Below are 18,810 nucleotides of genomic sequence, written 5' to 3'. Positions count from 1 at the left end.
GAATAGAAGGACCTCTGAAAAGGGGCTCCTCAGTGTGGCCTCTTTATTTCTTAAATTATCTACAAACTTGAGTGCCTGGGTGGCTCAATTGGTTAAGTGTCTGCCTTTGGCTCAGGTCATGATCTCAGGGTCCGGGATCGAATCCCGCATCGGGCTCCCTGCTCAGCGGGGAGTCTGCTTCTCCCTCTGCCCCTCCCCCCCACAACTTGCGCGCACTCTCTCTCTCTCTTTTGCAAAAATAAGTAAATACAATCTTATTTTTTTTTAAGATTTTATTTATTTGTCAGAGAGAGAGCACAAGAGCACAAGCAGGGGGAGAAGCAGGCAGAGGGAGAAACAGGCTCCCCACTGAGCAGGGAACCTGATGTGGGACTCGATCCCAGGACCCTGGGATCGTGACTTGAGCCCAAGGCAGACGCTTAACCGACTGAGCCACCCAGGTGTCCCAGTAAATGAAATCTTAAAAAAAAAATTATCCACAAACTTAGGGAGTCCCCAGCATGTGGCAGGCCCCAGGCCAGGCGGGCAGCGGGTGATTGCCAGGGAAGCAGGGGTAAGCCTGAGTGGCTCACAGTAAGTCACTGTTCAGTAGGACAGGCAGATAAGGTCAAGGTTGTGGCCCCCAGAAAGTCAGATGAGGGGACCCAGAAGGGCCAGAAAACACACTCCATCCACTCTGTAGTTTGAGGTCAGGGGAAGGGTGGGGCTGAGAGCCTGTTGCCAGCTGGGGCCATGGGCTCGGGCTACCTGTCTTTTGACCATTTATTCCAAGCAGACAGGTCAGGATGTCCCAGTAAGTTTGCAAGACAAAAAAATGCAGGTTCCCATAAGTGCTTACCCACCCTTGGGCATCCTGGGGGACAGGGTAGTGGAGGCATCCATCTGAGGGCTGGAGGAAAAGCGCCATTTGAGGACGTGTCCCCCTCCCCCCAAACAAATGATGTTTGCAGCATTTCAGTGTGTTTCAGTAAGCTGGAAGTCAGCCTGCTCCCTGTCCTTGGAGATCCGTGTGAGGTTGGCTCAGACCCCAGCCCTCCACAGCCCCAAGTCCCTCCTGTCTTCACCAGGACTTTGGGGTCAGGGGGACAGCAGTGGTGGCACCTGCCTTCCCCGGTCATCTACTTCTGTCATTGCGTTCAATCCTGCTCCAGGCCCCACTCCCAAGCATAGCTCTTCCCACCGAGCATCTAGGTGTGTAGCCCCCTTTCTCAAAGTTTACAAAGCCAGCTCCCCAGTTTGCCCTTTTGGTGCTCTCCAGAGCAGTACCTCTCCCCCTCTCTAGTCCCCTCCAAGACCACACTTTGGCAAGCCCATTAATGGCTCCTGCTAAATAATGGACCGCCTATTCACCCCCAACTCCACCGCCCCAGGCAATGGTGGTCTGGCCGATGCTCCGCATTTCTGACTTTCCCTTTCCGCTTCTCTACAAGTGTCTGGGTGGGAAAAGGAAGGTTGTGGAGCGTGACTTCCCTCTGGTATGAATTACGGCACCTCCCCATGTATGAAGAGATTTCAACTCCTGTTTTTCCCCCTTCGCTCCTGCTGTGGGAGAGAGGCGACGTCTCCTTGGTGTTCTCAGGAGGGTGGGTCACCCGAGGAGGGGTGGGGCTGCCCTGGAGGGGCTAAAGGGGGCGGTGTGGAGCCATTAAGAGAAAATCTCCAGACTTCATTTGTGTTTAACGGCTACTCTTCTGGAGGCTGGAAAAGTGGAACATTCATTTCCCAGGCTTCCTTGCAGATAAGGCTGCCCATGTGATAACATCTTGACCTGTGGGATGTCTACAGAAGTCAGCTGAAGGGCTTCAAGAGAGAGCCTTTGCTTCCTGATGAGAGGGCTAGAATGACTGGCTCCTTTCTTGCCTTAAACACAGATGTGAAGTGCGGATCTATGGCAGTCAGCTTGCGCCCTGGGGCAGCAAGCATGAGGACAGAGCCAACATGCTAAGGAGGGAGGGCTGGGCAGAGAGCCCAGAGCCTGGGTCTCTAATAGCTTTGTGGGACAGCTGAGCCAATGTGGCGACCGCTGCCTCTCGGTCTTATTACGCAACAAAGAGGAAGCCTTACTGGTTTGCAGTCAAATGCTCTACCCCTGAGCTATACCCCCAACCTTACTGGTTTGAACCACGGTTCTTTGGGGTTTTGTTCCTTGCAGCCCAGTGCATCCCTCACAGATTCATCACTTTTTTTTTTTTTTAAAGATTTTATTTATTTATTTGACAGAGAGAGAGATAGAGAGAGCAGGAACACAAGCAGGGGGAGTGGGAGAGGGAGAAGCAGGCTTCCCGCGGAGCAGGGAGCCCGATGAGGGGCTCAATCCCAGGACCCTGGGATCATGACCTGAGCCGAAGGCAGATGCTTACCGACGGAGCCACCCAGGCGCCCCAATTCATCACTTTTTGAAGGAGGGTGAGTAGCCCTGATGGCCTGGGGAGAGTGCGTAGGGACACCCTGTAGCTTCACAGGAAGCTGGCCCCTTGTGGGTGTGACTTCCCGGGGAGAGTTCCAGGTCACCCAGAGTGGGGACCAGCGCTGACAGCACCCTGGGGCTGCAGTGCTGGAGGAATGTGTGCTGTTGGGGGTCCTGCTGGGACCCTGGGAAACTGTGCACGGGGCACTCTTGGTCGGGTGTGGCATTTTGGGGTTGTCTTCTTGGGGAAAGTTCACGGCCACCTGAGCAGGGCCTGACACCAGAGGATTCAGCTGGAGGTTGCCAACAGTGCCATCATGTGGCAGAGAGAAGCAAGGACAGCGGCTGAGGGATCTGATTCAGGGCCTCTCTTGGTGCTGGAGATGGGGACCCTCTCATAGAGGATGATTGCAGGGAGGTCCTGGACTTCCTGCTCATCCCATGGGTGTAAGTCCAAGCTCCTTTCCTTATTCAGAGGGAAAAAAATTTAAAGATCTGTACCTCGAATCTGTGCACGGTTCATATTGGAAGTCAGAAGTTAACTAGGGGGTCAGTTTTGCCCTTAAGAGGTTTGTCTTTTTCTGGGCACTGGGTTCCCCGGTGGCAGTGGGCCCAACTTCTAGTACAAATGAATAAAAGTTTCTATAGTCAAGTAAAAAGAAAAGAGGTTTGTCTTTTGTTCATTTCCATTGAAAGACTAAAAATCTCACCTTTTGTATACCTGAGCTAATGAGGTCACCAATTCCCTCTGAGGGAAATGGGTTGAGCTGTGAAAACCTTAAGTGTGTACGTCAAGGGGGAGAATAATTGGGTCCTCTGTGTTTGCTCCCATGTGCCCTCAGACCCCCTGCCAGCCTCGGACGCAGGAGACCACAGGCCCACGACCGAGGAATGAGTTAAATAACCACCCTTAAGTTTGCAGGACATGAACCGTAAGAGACTCTTAATCATAGGAAACAAACTGAAGGTTGCTGGAGGGAAGGGGGGTGGAGGGATGGGGTAACTGGGTGATGGACACTGGGGAGGGCATGTGTTGTAATGAGCACTGGGTATTATATAAGACTGATGAATCACAGACCTGTACCCCTGAAACAAATAACATATTATATGTTAATTAATTGAATTTAAATAAATTTAAAAAATTGCAGGATATGTGTAAAGACCTTTATGCCAACTAGCACATTCGATTTTCACAACACCTCACAAACGGGACTTACACATTTGGTTGATGAGAAAACAGGACCTAAGAGATGACAGTGGTTTGCCCCAGGTCACCCTCTGGTGTAACAAAGCACCCCAAAACTTTGTCTCTTAAAGCAACAAACATATGCTATCCCACGCAGTTTCTGAGGGTCAGGAATCCAGGAGCAGCTTAGCTGGGTGGCTCTGGCTCAAGAACTCATGGGGCTGCACCCAAGATGTTGACCAGGGTCATGATCTCATCTGAAGGCCCCACCGGGGCTGGAGGATCTGCTTCCAAGCTCACTCATGGGGCTGCAGGCAGAGGGCTTCCGGTCCTTGCCAGGTGGACCTCTCCACAGGACTGCTCCCCATGCCAGCTGGCTTCCCCAAAGTGAGAGATCCAGTTGAAAGCAAGAGCGATGGAGCGGGATCCAGGGAGGTGCTGCAATGTCTTATAGAGCCTAATCTCAAAAGTGACACACTGTCACTTTCGCCTCATTCAAAAATTGTCGGTCACACAGACCAAACCTGGTGCGGTGTGGGAGTGGGCTACACAGGGTGTGAATACCAGGAGGTGGGGATTGCTGGGGCCATCTTGGAGGTAGGCCACCATGTCTCCCAACATCTGCGGCCTCGGCCTTTGGCCCTTCAGATAGAATTGTTGGGGGCTCCCTTTGGGGTACAGTTGTCAAATTTAGCAAATAAAAATACAAGATGCTGGGGTACCTGGGTGGCTCAGTCAGTTGAGCATCTTCATTTCAGCTCAGGTCATGATCTCAGGGTTGTGAGATTGAGCCCCCATTGGGCTCTGTGCTGGGTGTGGAGACTGCTTAAGATTTTTCTCTGCCCCGCCCCCCCCAAAACAAAACAAAACAGGATGCCCAGTTAAGTTTGAATTTCAGATAAACAATGAATAATTTGTTAGTAAAAGTATGTCCCAAATATTGTATGGGAACCCTACTTTGGGGAGGAGAATAGTTGCCCAAGAGGGGACACTCCTTGGGGGACGGCTGAGTTCTGGGGCTCTAGGATTGCTCACGTGACCTGAGATTGAGAAACTCACCTTTGGTCTTTGTGGGTGTTGAGCCTGGCCCTTCCACCCCAGGAAGGTCATGGCTTCCCCGAGGGATCCAGACAGAGTCACCAAGGCAGAAAGTGCTGGGGAAGGCCATTTTGCAACCCTGGTGCTCCCACCCCTGCTGAAAGCCTCTTTCCTTAAGAGGGAGGTTTCCCCACTCAGAAGCCCAAGGCTGAGGGGTTGTTGAGAGGAGGGTGGCTGGAGGAACAGGAAAGTGGGGGCACAGGATCCCACCTGCTCTACCCCCACCTAGGGGAGAGGAGGCTGGAAGAGGCCTCTGCCTTTCTGACTCCTCACAAAGGGGTCCCAGCCTGAGTGGCATCCTTCCTGGCCCCTGAGCCAGCCCCCTTTCCTCCCCAAATTGTCCTGCTCTGCAACCCCAGCCGATGTCCACTCTCAGACCTCCTTGGTGGCTCCTGTTTTTAGCTGCAGAGGACCTGCGGGTGAGGAGTGGGGCTTCCCCCTTCCTTAATCACAGGAATCCTGCCCCAGCCTTGCAGGACCAGCTGGACTCAAGCCTCAGGGCCAGAAGTTGGTCTCCCCAGGAGGGGCTTGTCCTCTCTCAGACATCCCTGTCCACGCTGCCCCGCCCCCCCCCCCCCCCCCCCCCCGGCTCATCCCTGTAAGGCCAAAGGCTCCACCCATGCTGCCTGGGAGCTGGGCCAGCAGGACAGGGCAGGCCTGTTCTAGATGAAGCGCTTGTCCTGCTCGTGGTAGGAGAAGGGGTCCCCGGGGAAGGGCTGAGGTGGAGGCTGGTTGTAGGCGCCCTGCAGGAAGATCCAGGCCGTGCCCACAACCATGATGGGTGTCACCACAAACAGGCAGAGTCGGTCCACTGTGCGGGCCACTCGGTTCCAGCAGTCCTTCTCCTGGGGGCGGGGGGGCAGAGACAGTGGGGTGAGGAAGGCTCACAAACCACGGGCCCACACCCCAGGCTGGGGGCCCAATGACAGAGACATGGCTTTGGTGTATCTGTGCGGGTTACCCCAGGCTTGCAGCAGATGGGACATGCCAGTGTGTCCCCCCTGAAGCCGGGGTCTCTGTCCAGGAGACCAAGAGTGGAGTCACAGCCTCGCTCCTCACCCTGCTGCAGGGCTCCAGGGTGCGAAGAACCGCTGAGGTGCCAGGAGTCTCCCTCAGGGGGCTGAGGAAGGTTACATCGTCCCCTCTCCTTCCTCTTCACCCCTCCCAGCCTCTCAACGCCGTGCTGGCCCATATGTGAACGGAAAATGGGACCCCTTTCTCAAGAGAGAAGTTTTTAAAGTAAAAGTCGTATAATATTGAACAACCACCTAAGGCTGCCTTTTAAATGTGCGCTTATGTCTGGAGTATCAGACTTGGAGTGGAGCAGGGACAGAAGATGATTGGGCGTGGCGACAAAGAAGGGACCCTAGGGAGCTACGCCCGAGTGTATGCTGTGGGCGGTGAGCTGCCAGGGGGTTCTAAGTAGGGGCTCTGCCTCCCAGAAGGCCTGGGGGTCTTCACCCACCGTGAACCCCTTCATCTCAGTGGGTACGTGTCTCTGAGGGAAACGGAGCCCCTGAAGACAGGATGCACCCTAAGCGTAGGCTACGCTGTGGCTACTCACCTCATTGTAACTGTTCTGGTCCCTCATGTGGCCGACGATGAAGTTGGCCCCATCCACGGCTGGCTTCAGCTCACTGAACAGCTCCTGCTGGGCTTGCTCAGAGCCTGCTGGGGGCGGGCCTGTGGAGACCAGGCCCGAGGTGGGCATGAGGCCTGCCCCACAGCCCGCCTCCCACGGATGGGCCGCACTCCCAAGCCCCCGGGGACCCACGTGCAGTGGTGAGGCGCCGGGCCAGCCCATGCCGCTCAGACTGCTTCTCAAACATGAGGTCACTTCGGGACTTGAGCAAGAAGTACTCCTCGGCCTTAGAAATGTAGCCCAGGGAGCTGCTCCTCCGGACGAGAGCCCCTGGGCTGGGCCCATCCTCGGCTGGCCGGGACATGTGTAGGAGTTCGGGCAGGGTCTCCAGGAAGAGCTGCAGCAGGTCAGGGGCACACAGGAAGGCTATTTTAGAGACATCGGTCACCTTCACACATCGGAACATCCTGGCTGCCACAAAGTACTCCGGAGTCTCATGCTGCCACCGATTCCCCCGATCCCCTACTGATGGACGCTTGGCTTGCTTCCAACTCTCCCTCATCACTCACCGCACAAAGCAGAACTCATTTGCTCAAAATGAATTATCTATGAAAAACAAAAAAGTAAGAACAAGGCCCCAAATGCTGAGCGCTCTTCTTCAAATGCTAAAGACCAAACAGGTTGCTAAAACACCCTCAGTCGTCCCAGAACAGCAAGGACACCCCCTCCTGGGCACGCAGTCCCCACATTCTTCGCCTTCCTTTTAATGGGGGTAGAGCAAACATAGAGTAGGATGAGCAGCCCTGGAGTGTAGAGCTAGATGAGTTCCTACAGGTGCATTCAACTTGTAAACACCCCCCAGAGGAGATCTCCAACACAGTCCCAAAGGGTCCCTTGTGCCTCCTCCCATCACTTCCTACCCACCCCCAGGGGGAACCACCATCCTGATTTCTATCGCTAAAGGCTTGTTTTCCCTGTCCTTGAACTTCATGAAGAGGAGACTGTGCAGCTTGTGGTCTTTTGTGTCTGGCTCCTTTCGCGTAACAGCGCACAGGGAGAGTCGTTCGCGCGGCGTGGGTAACAGCACGTGGCGCTTCGGCCACGCACGGTGGCAGTTCCCCTCGCAAGCATGCCGTGGGGTCTTTCCCTGCCCTCCTGTAGAGGGACAGCCCGACCGTCTCCAGCTGTTGGCCAAGAGCCCTCACCTTCTTGACCCCCTCGGACAGCACGTGGGTGCTGGGTGTGCGAAAGTGGATGTTGAGCACGATGACACAGATCACCACGACCATGGTCACCAGCACCATGCCGAAGAGCAGGAACCTGTAGGCACACGCTCAGCCTGGAGCCCTCGGGGCAGGGCAGGCTGGGGCGGGGCGGGGCGGGGCGGGGCGGGGGAGGCGTGGCGTGGCATAAGCATCACTCACTTGCCGATGAGGGGGATGGCCATGGACGTGGCGGGCAGCCGCTTGGAGATGAGCAGCAGGAAGACAGACTGAGCCAGGAGCACTGAGATGGCCATTGACGTCTTCTCGCCACCTGGGGGAACCCCGGACTTAGCTGCTACCTCTGGCCTTGGGCCCAGGCGGTCCCACTGCGGCCCCTGCACCACTGTTCACAAAGCCACGGTGGTACCCTGATTAACATCGTGGGCTACGGAGCTAGAGCACGTGGGTTCAAATCCCGGCTCTGCCACTTACTGGCTGGGTGACCTTAGGCAAGTAGCCTAACCTCTCTGTGCCTCGGTTTTCACAACTGCGAAAGGTTGTGAGGTCCAAGCGAGAGAGTGAGTTAACGTTAAACGCTCATCACGCTGCCTGGCACCGGGCAAGTGCTCAGTGGTCACCAGCTATCACCCACTCAAACCTCCAAAAATCACAGGTCTGCATGCGTCCCCAGGGCATCCTCAGAGCACCCATATTTCCCCAACTCCTAGTCCTCCACTCAGAGACCCCAGCCTGGCACCGCCCAGCTCCTCCCACCCGAGCCCCTGAGCATGCTGTGGTGGCCGCTGCGGTCACAGGCCCACAGCCCCCCACCCCCGCCCCAGGGCCCCTTCTCTACCTGGAAGCTGCCTCCCGACCCATCTCTGGCTCAAGCACGGCCTCTTCCAGGAAAGCTTCCCCCCTTTTACTACCCCTCGGGCCATGCTCCCAGCCCTGCGGATTCCACAGTCTCGGCCAGCAGCAGAGGCTGGATCGCATTTGTCCCTGGGACTCACTGTGCCTTGCTTCTAGTAAATACTCTGAAACTATTGTGAAACCAAGTGAGCACAGATTACACGTGCGCTTCTAGAACCAGCATCAACTGCATGCCTCCATGCCTGGCTTCCTAGAGATCCCATTATCCACCCACTGGTTCACAGTGGATGGCCTGTGTGTGAGGCCCATGGTCACACATGGTGACCAGGACAGACCTGATCTCTGCTCTGACAGAGGGACAGTCTCATGGTTCTCCCTCTCTAGGGAACTTCCTTGGGAAGCCCCACTGTGGAAAGCAGAAGCAGGGTCCAAGAGGGATGGACCCCCCCCCAGGGGCCCTGTCCATTTGGAGATGTCGGACAGGGTCACGAAAACTTCCCCTTGGCTGGCTACATGCCCGTCATGCCTGGACCCTGGGCAGGGAGCCCCGGGAATGGTGACCCCCTTGTGTCTCCCAGGAGGAAGTGAGGGGAGGGCTGGGGAGGCCGATGCTCAGACGCCCTCAGGGACAGGGAGAGACTGCCCCAGGTGGCCGGGGAGCTGGGCCAGGCTCTGAGGCTCACAGTCAGCCGGCAGGTAGAAGACCAGATTGATCATGAAGGAGATGAGCACGCAGGGCACCAGGATATTGATGACGTAGAAGAGCGGCTTGCGGCGGATGATGAGGTAGAAGGTGACGTCCTGGTGGCCAGGAGTGTCCAGTGGGACGCTGGGGTCCACGTTGATCCTGGCTGGCCGGTGCACTATCTCCCATTCCCCGTTCTCTGAGGGTGGCAGAAGGGCACCCTGGTGTCAGGTCAGACAAAGGGGTTGGGGGGCAGAACTGGGGGCTGGGGGGAGTGAGCCAGCCTGAGGGGGCATGCACAGGAGGGTTAGGGTTCTGTTTGTGGGTATCTTTCCCTGGGGGGTTGGGATGGAGGTTTCAATCTGCAAGGGGGAAATTCTCCTCTGGGAGTGTTTTTTGTTTGTTTGTTTGTTTATTTGTTTTTGTTCTTGGAAAATACTGAAGCTGAGGCCACATATGGTTCAAATAAGAAGTCTTAGAGATAGTGACAGCGGGGGGATAAGATCAACCCCCCCCTTGGGGTGCCTGGGTGGCTCAGTTGATAAGCATCTGCCTTCGGCTCAGGTCATGGTCCCAGGGTCCTGGGATCGAGCCCCGCATCGGGCTCCCTCCTCAGTGGGAAGCCTGCTTCTCCCTCTCCCACTCCCCCTGCTTGTGTTCCTGCTCTCACTCTCTTTCTGTCAAATAAATAAAATCTTAAATAAAAAAAAAAGATCAACCCCTCCCCCTCCACGCCCCAGCGATGTAGCAGCCTTGGGACCAGTGTGATGTAGGTCTTCTCTGATGGACAGGGGCATGTGGTGGCGGCCCCATAGCAGATCTGAGCCCGGTCATAGATAGGGGTGGGGGGTGTTGGTAGGGGGCGACACACACAACATTAGGATGCCCGCTAAAGCCGCAACCACACCCCTGCGCTTACTGGGAACAGAAGACTAACTACCCCTCTCATCTGTCAGCCACATCCATCCCCAGGGACCCTGTCCAGACCCAGGAGGGTCTTCTGGCCTGGGCAGTGGAAGGAGTGGGACACTGGGCCTGTCTGTCTCTGCCTTTGGGACACAATCCCCTCCGGCTGGACTTCTTCTCCTTTCAATGTGCTAGAACTGTGCCGCTAATATGTCTGTGTGTGTTTCTCTGTGGGTCAGCGTGTGTCTGTCCGTCGGTGTCTCTGTGTCAGTCCGTGTGCCTGTAGGTCCACGTTCCAGGTGTGTGTGTGCACACGTGCGTCTCTGGGAGGGGTGTCGCTGTGACCGTGTCCATGGGTGTGTGTCTGGGGGCTGCCCACCCACAGCCGCTATTCCCAGCACCTGTGAAGCCCTCAGGGTCGATGATGATCCATTCCACGGGATAGAAGCGGCCCTCTTCTTCCTCCTGCTTCAGACTCAGGGTGATCTCCTTGGCTGTGTACTTGAGGGAACTGGGGAGGGCAGTGGGTAGAGGGTGGTCCTCAGACATTGGCTGCGGCCACTGACGGCGGGGGGTGGGGGAAGGGTAGTGGAGAAGGTTTGTGGTCAGAGGGGCTGTTGTGGGTGTGGGGAGCTCTGATCGGGACAGAGCAGGGGCCTCTGCCTGAGAGTGCTTCATGCACCTCCCTCAGTCCTTGGCAGGGGTGAGGAGTGGCTGGAGAAGTGGGTGCACCTGAACTTGAGGGAGCAGTTCTGCCAGTCGAAGGGGAAGTAGGTGACGGAGATGGGGCAGGAAGAGCGGAAGATGGCGGGCGGCAGCCAGTACACATAGCCCGAGGGGTAGATGAGCACGTTGCAGGAGTAGGAAATCTGGAAGGAGCCGTCATTGCTGAGGGACAAGGACAAGGGGCCAACGTGAATGCCAGCCAGCTTGGAACTGGCAGGGTTGAGGGGTGGGGCAGAGCGGGGAGGGGATGCCAGGGAGGGCTACGGCTCAACTTGTTCTCCAGCACAATCTCTGGGAGCCACAGCATGTCAGAGGGCAGGCGCAGGACGCTGATATTTCCAAATTCTTCAGCATCCCACTGCAGCCGGCTGTCTGTCCAGCCCTGGAAGCCCAAAAGAGGTGTCAGCAGTAGGTTCGGCTGTTGCCCAGGCCCCCCGCTCTCCTCACTTCCCTGGGGGAAGACTGGACAGGGTCTGGGAGCTGTGACAAAAGAGGTTTGGGGGAGTGGTACAGAGTTAGGGCTCAGGTCTGTCATGTACAGCTGTGTAGAATGTACACTGCACAACCAAGGGAGCATATTTCCATTGTGGACATAGAAACTGTATGTCTGTATTATGAACTTCTGACAGGTGGCAGAAGAGTGTCTTCTAATAAAATCAGGACATTGTGACAATTTTCCCATACATGAAGAATCCCGATCTACCGGAAGTCTCTCACTGAGCTAGTACAAGGTGGTGGGAAGGGCAGCTGGGCCTGTGGATAGAAACCAGTTCCTCCTGGAGGACAGGAGGATCCCCTCCTGGAGATGCCCAAGCAAAAGGGAGCACAGGGGAGCCTGGGCCGTGCACCCTCACCCCCCTCCCTCCAGCTCTGAGTGGGGTATTCTTACATGCTCAATCCACACGTTAGTGGTGAGGGTCTCCTCAACTTCTTTCTGTAATCACACAAGACCGCTGTCCCCCAGGCCCTTCATGGTTCTTTCACCTACGCGCATTCACCAGGCACCCCGGGGAAACCATGGCAATTGGCCTAACCCCTGTCACAAGCACTCACAGTCAGGAGGTGGTGGGCAGACCAAGGAGCAGGGACGGGCGTGGCCTCTGAAATGGGTCAGGGGTCTGATATGGGCCACACCCCAGAGCTGAAGCTGGAGGGGAGGGGGCATCGGCCTGAGGCCTGTGGGCAGCATTGAGCATGGAGAATGCTGGAGCCTGCTTCCCTGGGAGGAAAGGAGCTACCATAGTCCCGCCTGGGGCCTTGGGCTTCCTCCCTGGCCATCCCAGTCTGGGAGACAGCCAGCCCGTAGGAAGCTGTCCCTGCCCTCCCGTCCCCAGCCCGACCACAGAGGGGCCTCTCACCAGGGAGATGAGGTTGGAGAGCGTGAGGGCCAGCGTCACGTCCACACTCTCCCTTTGGTGTGCCACAGGCCGGAGCTCCTTGTTGTAGCCTTTCTCTTCAAACAGGTACCGAATAAGCCGCTCCTCCTCATTCAGGCCCCAGCTGGCTGGGGAGGGATAGGGACAGGGATGGGGTGCAGGGAGGGGGGGGCGGGAAGGGAGCTGCCCTGAAATCCTGCTGGGCCATGGGGCTGGGCTCAGCTGGGGGATCTAACCACTCCGGCCCCTCCAGGGAGAAACGGCAGTGGGGGTGGGGGTTTGGGCCTGATGCTAAGAGAGGGAGCACCGGGTAGGAGGGGTCAGAGGGAACCATGCGGTAGGGGCCCTGGGTGCGAGTCCTGAGGGACCTTCGGGGCAGGGTGATGTCCACTCTTACCACACACAAGCAGTACAATTAGCATCCCCAGCGTTAACACGGGCCCCTCCATCCTGTCCCTCTGACTGGGTCTTGTGGTTGCCCCTCCAGTCTACAGGGCTAGGGAATGTGGGTGGGTAGGAGAGGGGACAGGTGCGGGGGGGGGGGGGGAGTGCAAAGGGAAGCGGCAGCCGGAAACGCAATCTGACACCTCTGGGCATGGCTGCGGGTAGAAAACCCAAGGCAGGTGACGAGGGGGTGGGGATGGGGACTGGCCGCCAGGCAGGAGCCCAAGGACACGGGGCAAAGATCCCAGGCTGGGACTCCCCACAACTAGCAGTAGGGGTGGGGGCTGGGTAGAGGCACTGGACGCTGGTCAGCCACGGGTAGGGGAGTGGTGACAGGTCAGCTGTTGCTATTTCTCGGGGGGACAGACAAGTATGGGGAAATGGGGGCTTAGCAGCCTCTCTCCAGTGTCTTTGTGACCTGTGCCAACAGCTTCTGGAGCCTGGGCCCTGTCTGGCCTGTCTAATATCCACCCACCCAGTTCTCATCCCAAGAAAGCTCCAGAATTATCTCTGTAGATCATAAATAACGTTTATTAAAGCAGCTGTGATTTTCTGATGACGCATCTGGGAAGACACATGGACCCAGGCCCCCCACCCCACACACCCAATCAACTGTGGCCATGACAGTTTGTCATCATAGGAGCCTCTTGGAGCGGTAGGTCCTGACCAGGGGTTGGCGGCCCAGACGTGGTTCATGGCGCCCTGGCTGGAGAAATCTGAGGACTGAGTGGGGGGTGCCCCTTCCTCCCCAGCCCCTGGCTCTGCCTTGCACCCGTCTGGGGTCCCTCTGCCTCTGCTAGGGCGGCCAAGCGGAAGGCCTGCAGGGCCTGCACCAGCAAGCGGGGGAGGCTGCGAGCCATTGTGGCCGGCTCTAGGCCTACCAGGCCGCCGAAGACCACGTGCTGGCCCCCCAAGCCTGCCCGCACCCAGGCTCGGAAGAGGCCGGTCAGCGTCTTGGAGCCCAGATCTGCCAGGACCTGCAGAAGGAGGAGGGAGCTCAGGGCCCCACAACCTGGCTCTTGGTCCCCCTCCTCCTGGCCCCCAGAAACTCTCACCCAGATCCACTTTCCCCCATAACCACCAATCCTGCACACTTCCTGCTCACTTGGACACCCCCACATGCCCCTCCACTCACACTCCCCCCCACACCTTCACATCTACCCAGCACCCCAGCTTACATACAGCTGCCCTCCCTGCCCCTTTCCCCCAAGACACCCCCACCCCTACCCATCAGGGCTGACCCAGGTCAGCCTTTTGAGGCCACTGTGAGTGAATGTGGGAAGCCTGAGGACGTACCTCATGGAAGTCCATGGCCAAGTGCTCTGATGGGACCTGCAGGATCCAGGCATGGGTGCCCTGAAGGGTGGTCAACTTCTGTTGCAGGCTCTCCAGCCCAGGGCAGCCTGCAGGAAGGAGAGAGGTCCTGGGAATAGCAGAAAACTGGCACCAGCAAGGAGCTGGGAGTGGGATTCCCACCAGGACCTCAGGATGGCCTCCCAGTGGGCAGATTTCTCCTCATGTCACAGATGGGAAACTGAGGATCAGAGAAGTGAAGTGATAACACAAAGCAGATAGTCTCTGTTGACAATGAGGGGGGCCCAAAGCCACAAGTCCCCCCAAAGAGTCATCCTCCCTACTGCGGGGGGTCAGGTGGGGAGAGCGAGTGTGCAGGTTGCCCCAAGAATCCCCTCAGGGCCTCGCCAGACCCTTGGCCTGCTGCTCTCCCGGCAAAGGCCGGCAGGGGGCGGCATTACCGTTCACGTCCTCGCCCTGCTCTGGCCTCCGCTTCGGGAACCGAGCGCCCGCAGCCCGCGATCCTGGGGAGACGCCGCGTTAGGGGGTCGCCTCCGCCGCGCAATAGGTGGTGGGGGGTGCTGGGGCTGGAGTGTGAGGGCGCGAGGTACCTGGGTGCAGCCGCTGCTCGCGGGCGGGGCGTCTGGGAAGCTCCAGGAGCGACAGCGCGGGGCGAGCCGGGGCCGGGGCCCGGCGCCGCATCCCTGGGCTCGGGCCGAGCAGCTCCTGGGCGCCCCGCAGCAGGCCCAGCAGGGTGTGCGCCAGCGAGCGCAGCTCTGCGGACGGGACAAGGGTCCGAGCGGCGGTCAGACGTGCGCCAGGCCCCCGGTCCCCGGCCCGGCCCCGGGAACTGGACTGACCGCATCGCCTCCGGCGCTGCACGCACTGCTGGTGCGCCAGCCGCGCACAGGCGGCCGCGGGCCCGGGGCACAGGCGGGCGTAGAAGGCGCAGGGCGGGGCGGCCAGCGGCTCCCCGGGCGGGTCCCAGGCCAGCAGCTCCCTGCAGCTGGGCTCTCGGCTGGAGGGGGTGGCTGCGGGCGGCAGCGGCGGCCAGCTCAGCCCCGGCTTTGGGCCCGAGCCCCCGCAGCCTTCCCCCGAAGGGAGGCAGGCTTCCCCGACGCAGTAAGGGGTTGGGGGCGGGCGGGGTGAAGACAGGCTCGTCCCAAGGACTGTGAGCAGGACACTCCGGGGAGAGGTGAATAGGAACAGGGCGCTCACCGCTCATCTGCTCCTGGAGCCAGTCTTTGAACACGGCCACACGAGTGTAGACCCCGGGCTTCCCTGGCTCTCCGCATCCGTCCCCCCAGGAGGTGACTCCGTACAGGACCTCCCTGGGGTGGGGGCCAGGCTCAGAACAGGTCAGGGGGCCTCCAGAGTCACCCTGCGGGACCCGAGCCAAAAGAGAGGGTACTACATTGACCTGCCCTCTCATTTGCCAGCCTGGCACTTGGCAGGGTAAGGCAGCTCTGAGTTCTCCTGGGGGTGCCACTTTTTTTTTTTTTTTTTTAAGATTTTATTTATTTGACAGAGAGAGACAGCGAGAGCAGGAACACAAGCAGGGGGAGTGGGAGAGGGAGAAGCAGGCTTCCCGCCGAGCAGGGAGCCAGATGCGGGGCTCGATCCCAGGACTCTGGGATCATGACCTGAGCTGAAGGCAGACGCTTAAGGACTGAGCCACCCAGGCACCCTGGGGTACCACTCTTGTACCCATTTTAGCAATGGGGACACAGAAGCTCAGACAAGTTGAGTGACAGCCGGACTGTGGAAGGAAGGAAGGAAGGAAGGAAGGAAGGAAGGAAGGAAGGAAGGAAGGAAGGAAGGAAGGAAGGAAGTTGTCCTGTCCCTGGGGAGCAGCCCACCCAGGACCCTAAATCAATGAGGGCTCATACCTGGCAGGAGTCGATGCCCCCGGCCAGGTAGCCGGCACAGAGCATGCTGCTGGGGTGTAGCTCGGGCCCCAGGGCCCTTTTGCACGTGTCAGCGCTGAGCAGGGGCACTCGGGCCTCTCTCACCGCCTCAGCCTCAGGCCCGTCTGCAGGGAAGCGGTGGAGGGAGGCTCAGGCCTGGAGGGCAGGGGCCTCGCTAACAGGGTCCCCCCCTCCCACGGCCCTCCTTGATTCCTCCCCCTTTTCAAGATCACACAGCATTTTGCGAAGGCGTTGGGGCGCAGCTCAGATTCCCTATACCCGGCCCTCCCCAACTCCATCACCCTAGCCCCCCATTCTTCCCACTCACACCCGCGGCTCACCCAGGCCCCGGCCTGCCCCATACCTTCGAAGAGGGCCCCCCAGCCCGCGATGGCGCAAGCGGTGCCGGCTGGGGGCTCCCGGGGCCCCTGGGGCAGACACACAGGGCGCACCGCCCCTGCCCAGCTCACCGGCGTCCACAGCTGCACCAGGGCCAGGTCGTTGTGGAAGGTCCGCGGGTCAAACTGCGGAGGGGGTGGCGGCGCAAAATCGATGAAGCGTGGGGTGGGGGTGCTGTTCCCAACGCCGAGAGCCTGGGGGCTGCCCTCTCTCTCACCTTGGGGTGGGGCAAGATGCGGTTCACCGGCACCTCCTCCGCTTGCTCCCCCCGGGGCCCCTCGGCCAGCATCACCGTCCACAGAAGCTCGTTCGGGGCGCTGCGGGGCGAGCGGCGGGTGAGGCTCAGGACCAGGGGGCAACGAGTCCCCCGGAGACCCTGCCCTCCGCGCACGGGCACCACCCAGCACGTCCGCACGCCGGCCTCGCTCTTTCTCCGCTCCTTCTCGCGGGGCAGGGAGCGTGGGCCGGGGAGAGGCGGTGGCCCCCAGGAGGCCCACCAGCCGGGCCGGGCGTCCCCCGATGTCCGAGCCCAGGCTGGGCGGCGCGGGCGCCTTGAGGCCGGGAGCTGGGGAGGGCGGCGGCCGCCGCCAGGGGGCAGCAGAGACCGGCCCTCGCGCGTGTCGCCCGCCCGACGACCCCGGAAGAGTCGGACCACGCACTGGGGATGTGGGCTGCTCAGGGGCCTGGGCCCAACGTACCCCGCGAAGCAGTGCGCCGCGGTGAGCACCCAGGACGCCGCCACCAGGACGCCGCCGCACAGAGGCTGCCCTCCGAGTTGCAGCCGGACCAGCCAGGGCCAGGCCCCCGGCGGTGCGGCGCTACCCCCAACGATGCGGCCGTGGGCCCGCGTCACGTTGACAGCGCTCGGGCGCCTCTCCCCACACGGCCCTAGAAAGGTGGCATCGGCGTCACAAGGGACAAGTCCTGGCCGCCCTCCCCCTCGAGGCCCCGCCGGGGTTCACCCTGCCCTCCTCGGCCCTGCCCCTCGAGCCCTTTCAGCCTCACCTGGCTCGGCTGGATCCTGGAGGAGGGGGTCCTGAGGCCTGGGACGCCCGGGGCCTGCTGAGACACGCACCTCTGAGCCTCACGGCTAGCCCCCCACCCTTCCTGCACCCCAAGCAGAACCTGGGCCCTCTCTCTGCCCTACCGCTCCCCTCTGTTACTCCACCCTCCCCCCCAGCAGTCAGGGTCGATTTCAGCAGCCATGAACCTCTCACTGTTCACCCAATGAGCCCAGACTCTTCCTGCCTCCTGCCTTTGCACGGCTGTGCCCCCTGCCTGGCGTGCCCTTTCCACTTGGCGAGACCTTCATCAGCATTGTCTCGGTGGCAGCCCCACTTAGTTTCTGTCCCCAAGAGGGAGTCAAGTGTGAAGGGAAGGGACGGGGTGGACAGGAGACGGGGCCCAGGGTAGCCAGTGCAAGCTCACCGGGGCATGGGCTGGTGTGATTGGCACAACCTCTGCACTCATGCAGCCTGTGCTGGATCTCCATCGCCACTCGACTAACTGCCCACTGGGCGCTCCTCTGGGCAGCCTGCAATGCTTTCGTGCCCTGGGCGGACAGAGCTGCTGGGACATGGGGCACAAGTCATGCGCGGCTGGGAAGAAGCTCAGGCTCCAGCCCTGAGCCTGCCTTGGGAGCCAGGGGGAAGCAGGTGGGGCTCCAGGAGCGTCAGGGCAGAATGGGGACGAGAGAGAGCCCCAGGGCCCGAGGGCCCAGCACTCAAAGCAGATGGCCCCAGATTCTCAACCCAAGAGCTCTCTGTAATTCAACGGAGCCGGGCTGGAATCTTTGAAAGGGGACTTTCCTTAAAAACCTTGAAGGAAAAACAGCACCCCAAAGGTAGAGACATCACAAAACTCGGGCTTCTTGACAAAATAACGGTGGTCAAGCCAAGGAGATGCCACCCTGGACCCCTTCCTCCTGCTAAACCCGGAACCTTCCCCCAAGCACACCCTCTGGCGATGCCTGCCAGGTCCCCTTCCCTCTGCACCCTTGTCCTCCCCCTTCCTCGCCCACCTGTGCCTCAGTTCCTGGCCCCCCTCACCCGACGGGGGGGCCAAAGTTCTCAATGAGTGCAGGTGGCAAGGTCATGCTCCCCTGCCCTGTGACCCACTTCCTCTGTGCTCCTCCCACCCCGGCCGCCCCCTCAGACGAGCCCGGGCTCACCTTGCAGGGTGCTGGGGGGCAGGCGCGCGTACGGCGGGTGCCCATGGACAGACCACGGGTCTGGGAGGGGCAGTAACAGCAGCATGACGGGCAGCAGCATGATGGCCAGGAGCTGGGCCCCCCAACCCTGTCCTCTTTCCCTCTCAGGGTCCACCCTCCAGGTGCTTATCCTTCAGTGTCCGCCTCCCACTGCCTTCTGCCTCTGGGCACTGAATTCTTGTCCCCCAAATCACCTGACTGCTCTCCTACATCAAAATCACCCGCTTCCCTCAGGCGGCCCCTCACCTGGCCCTTAACTCCCGGGAGCCCACAAGGGAACAGGGCTTGGGGGGCTATATAGAGGACAGACTGGGGGGGTACTCGGGAGGGGGGCCAGGGTTGGGGGAGGGATCGGGGTAGTGGGCTCGACCCTCACCTTTGAAGTTTCACGGTCCCGGCTCTGAGGCCCCCCTTCTGTCAAAGGAGCCCTTGTTCCTGCGGCTCCATCAAAGGGGGCTGGACAGGCCAGAAGAGCTGACGGTTGGGCTGGGGGCCAGGCAGAGGGGGGCCGGTG

General features: G+C 59.6%; 2 protein-coding genes across 3 annotated transcripts; both read right to left on the bottom strand.

The window, feature by feature from the left end:
- Positions 1–5,278: 5,278 nt before the first annotated feature.
- CHRND (cholinergic receptor nicotinic delta subunit) lies at positions 5,279–11,620 on the bottom strand. Of its 2 annotated transcripts, XM_036069247.2 has the most exons (10): positions 11,558–11,620; positions 10,941–11,050; positions 10,675–10,830; positions 10,344–10,453; positions 9,035–9,235; positions 7,698–7,809; positions 7,479–7,593; positions 6,466–6,670; positions 6,256–6,374; positions 5,279–5,536 (listed from the first exon to the last, which is right to left on the bottom strand). In XM_036069247.2, exons 2-10 carry the CDS (start codon positions 10,973–10,975, stop codon positions 5,354–5,356), a joined length of 1,236 nt encoding a protein of 411 aa, XP_035925140.2. In that variant the 5' UTR covers positions 10,976–11,050; positions 11,558–11,620; the 3' UTR covers positions 5,279–5,353. The 2 variants fall into 2 exon arrangements, with proteins under 2 accessions (XP_035925140.2, XP_035925142.2); XM_036069249.2 differs by lacking the exon at positions 11,558–11,620 and having other exon boundaries at positions 10,955–11,022.
- A 1,383-nt stretch (positions 11,621–13,003) lies between these two features.
- PRSS56 (serine protease 56) lies at positions 13,004–18,357 on the bottom strand. Its single transcript, XM_078070009.1, has 13 exons — positions 18,258–18,357; positions 17,546–17,653; positions 17,093–17,146; positions 16,786–16,975; positions 16,305–16,404; positions 16,053–16,212; positions 15,671–15,813; positions 15,000–15,162; positions 14,642–14,812; positions 14,393–14,557; positions 14,243–14,305; positions 13,785–13,891; positions 13,004–13,465 (listed from the first exon to the last, which is right to left on the bottom strand). The coding sequence occupies exons 1-13, from the start codon at positions 18,355–18,357 to the stop codon at positions 13,181–13,183; spliced, it is 1,809 nt and encodes a 602-aa protein (XP_077926135.1). The 3' UTR covers positions 13,004–13,180.
- Positions 18,358–18,810: the final 453 nt, after the last annotated feature.

The sequence above is a fragment of the Halichoerus grypus genome, chromosome 4 (genome assembly GCF_964656455.1).
Source record: "Halichoerus grypus chromosome 4, mHalGry1.hap1.1, whole genome shotgun sequence".
Taxonomy (NCBI): Eukaryota; Metazoa; Chordata; class Mammalia; order Carnivora; family Phocidae; genus Halichoerus; species Halichoerus grypus.
Note: the sequence above shows the minus strand (reverse complement) of the source record. Positions and strands in the feature narration are given on the sequence as shown.

Excerpts from the sequence above, each read along its gene's own strand:
- CHRND (XM_036069249.2), bottom strand. The coding sequence starts at position 11,022 with ATGCTGAAGAATTTGGAAATATCAGCGTCCTGCGCCTGCCCTCTGACA. Across the intron at positions 10,831-10,954 it reads TGCTGTGGCTCCCAGAGATT|CAATGACGGCTCCTTCCAGA; the intron begins GTGCTGGAGAAC and ends CTTGTCCCTCAG. Across the intron at positions 6,671-7,478 it reads TGTCCGAGGGGGTCAAGAAG|CTCTTCCTGGAGACCCTGCC; the intron begins GTGAGGGCTCTT and ends GACCTGCTGCAG.
- PRSS56 (XM_078070009.1), bottom strand. The coding sequence starts at position 18,357 with ATGCTGCTGCCCGTCATGCTGCTGTTACTGCCCCTCCCAGACCCGTGG. Across the intron at positions 17,654-18,257 it reads GCCCCCCAGCACCCTGCAAG|CTCTGTCCGCCCAGGGCACG; the intron begins GTGAGCCCGGGC and ends ATGTCCCAGCAG. Across the intron at positions 16,405-16,785 it reads GCGGCGCACTGCTTCGCGGG|CGCCCCGAACGAGCTTCTGT; the intron begins GTACGTTGGGCC and ends CTCGCCCCGCAG.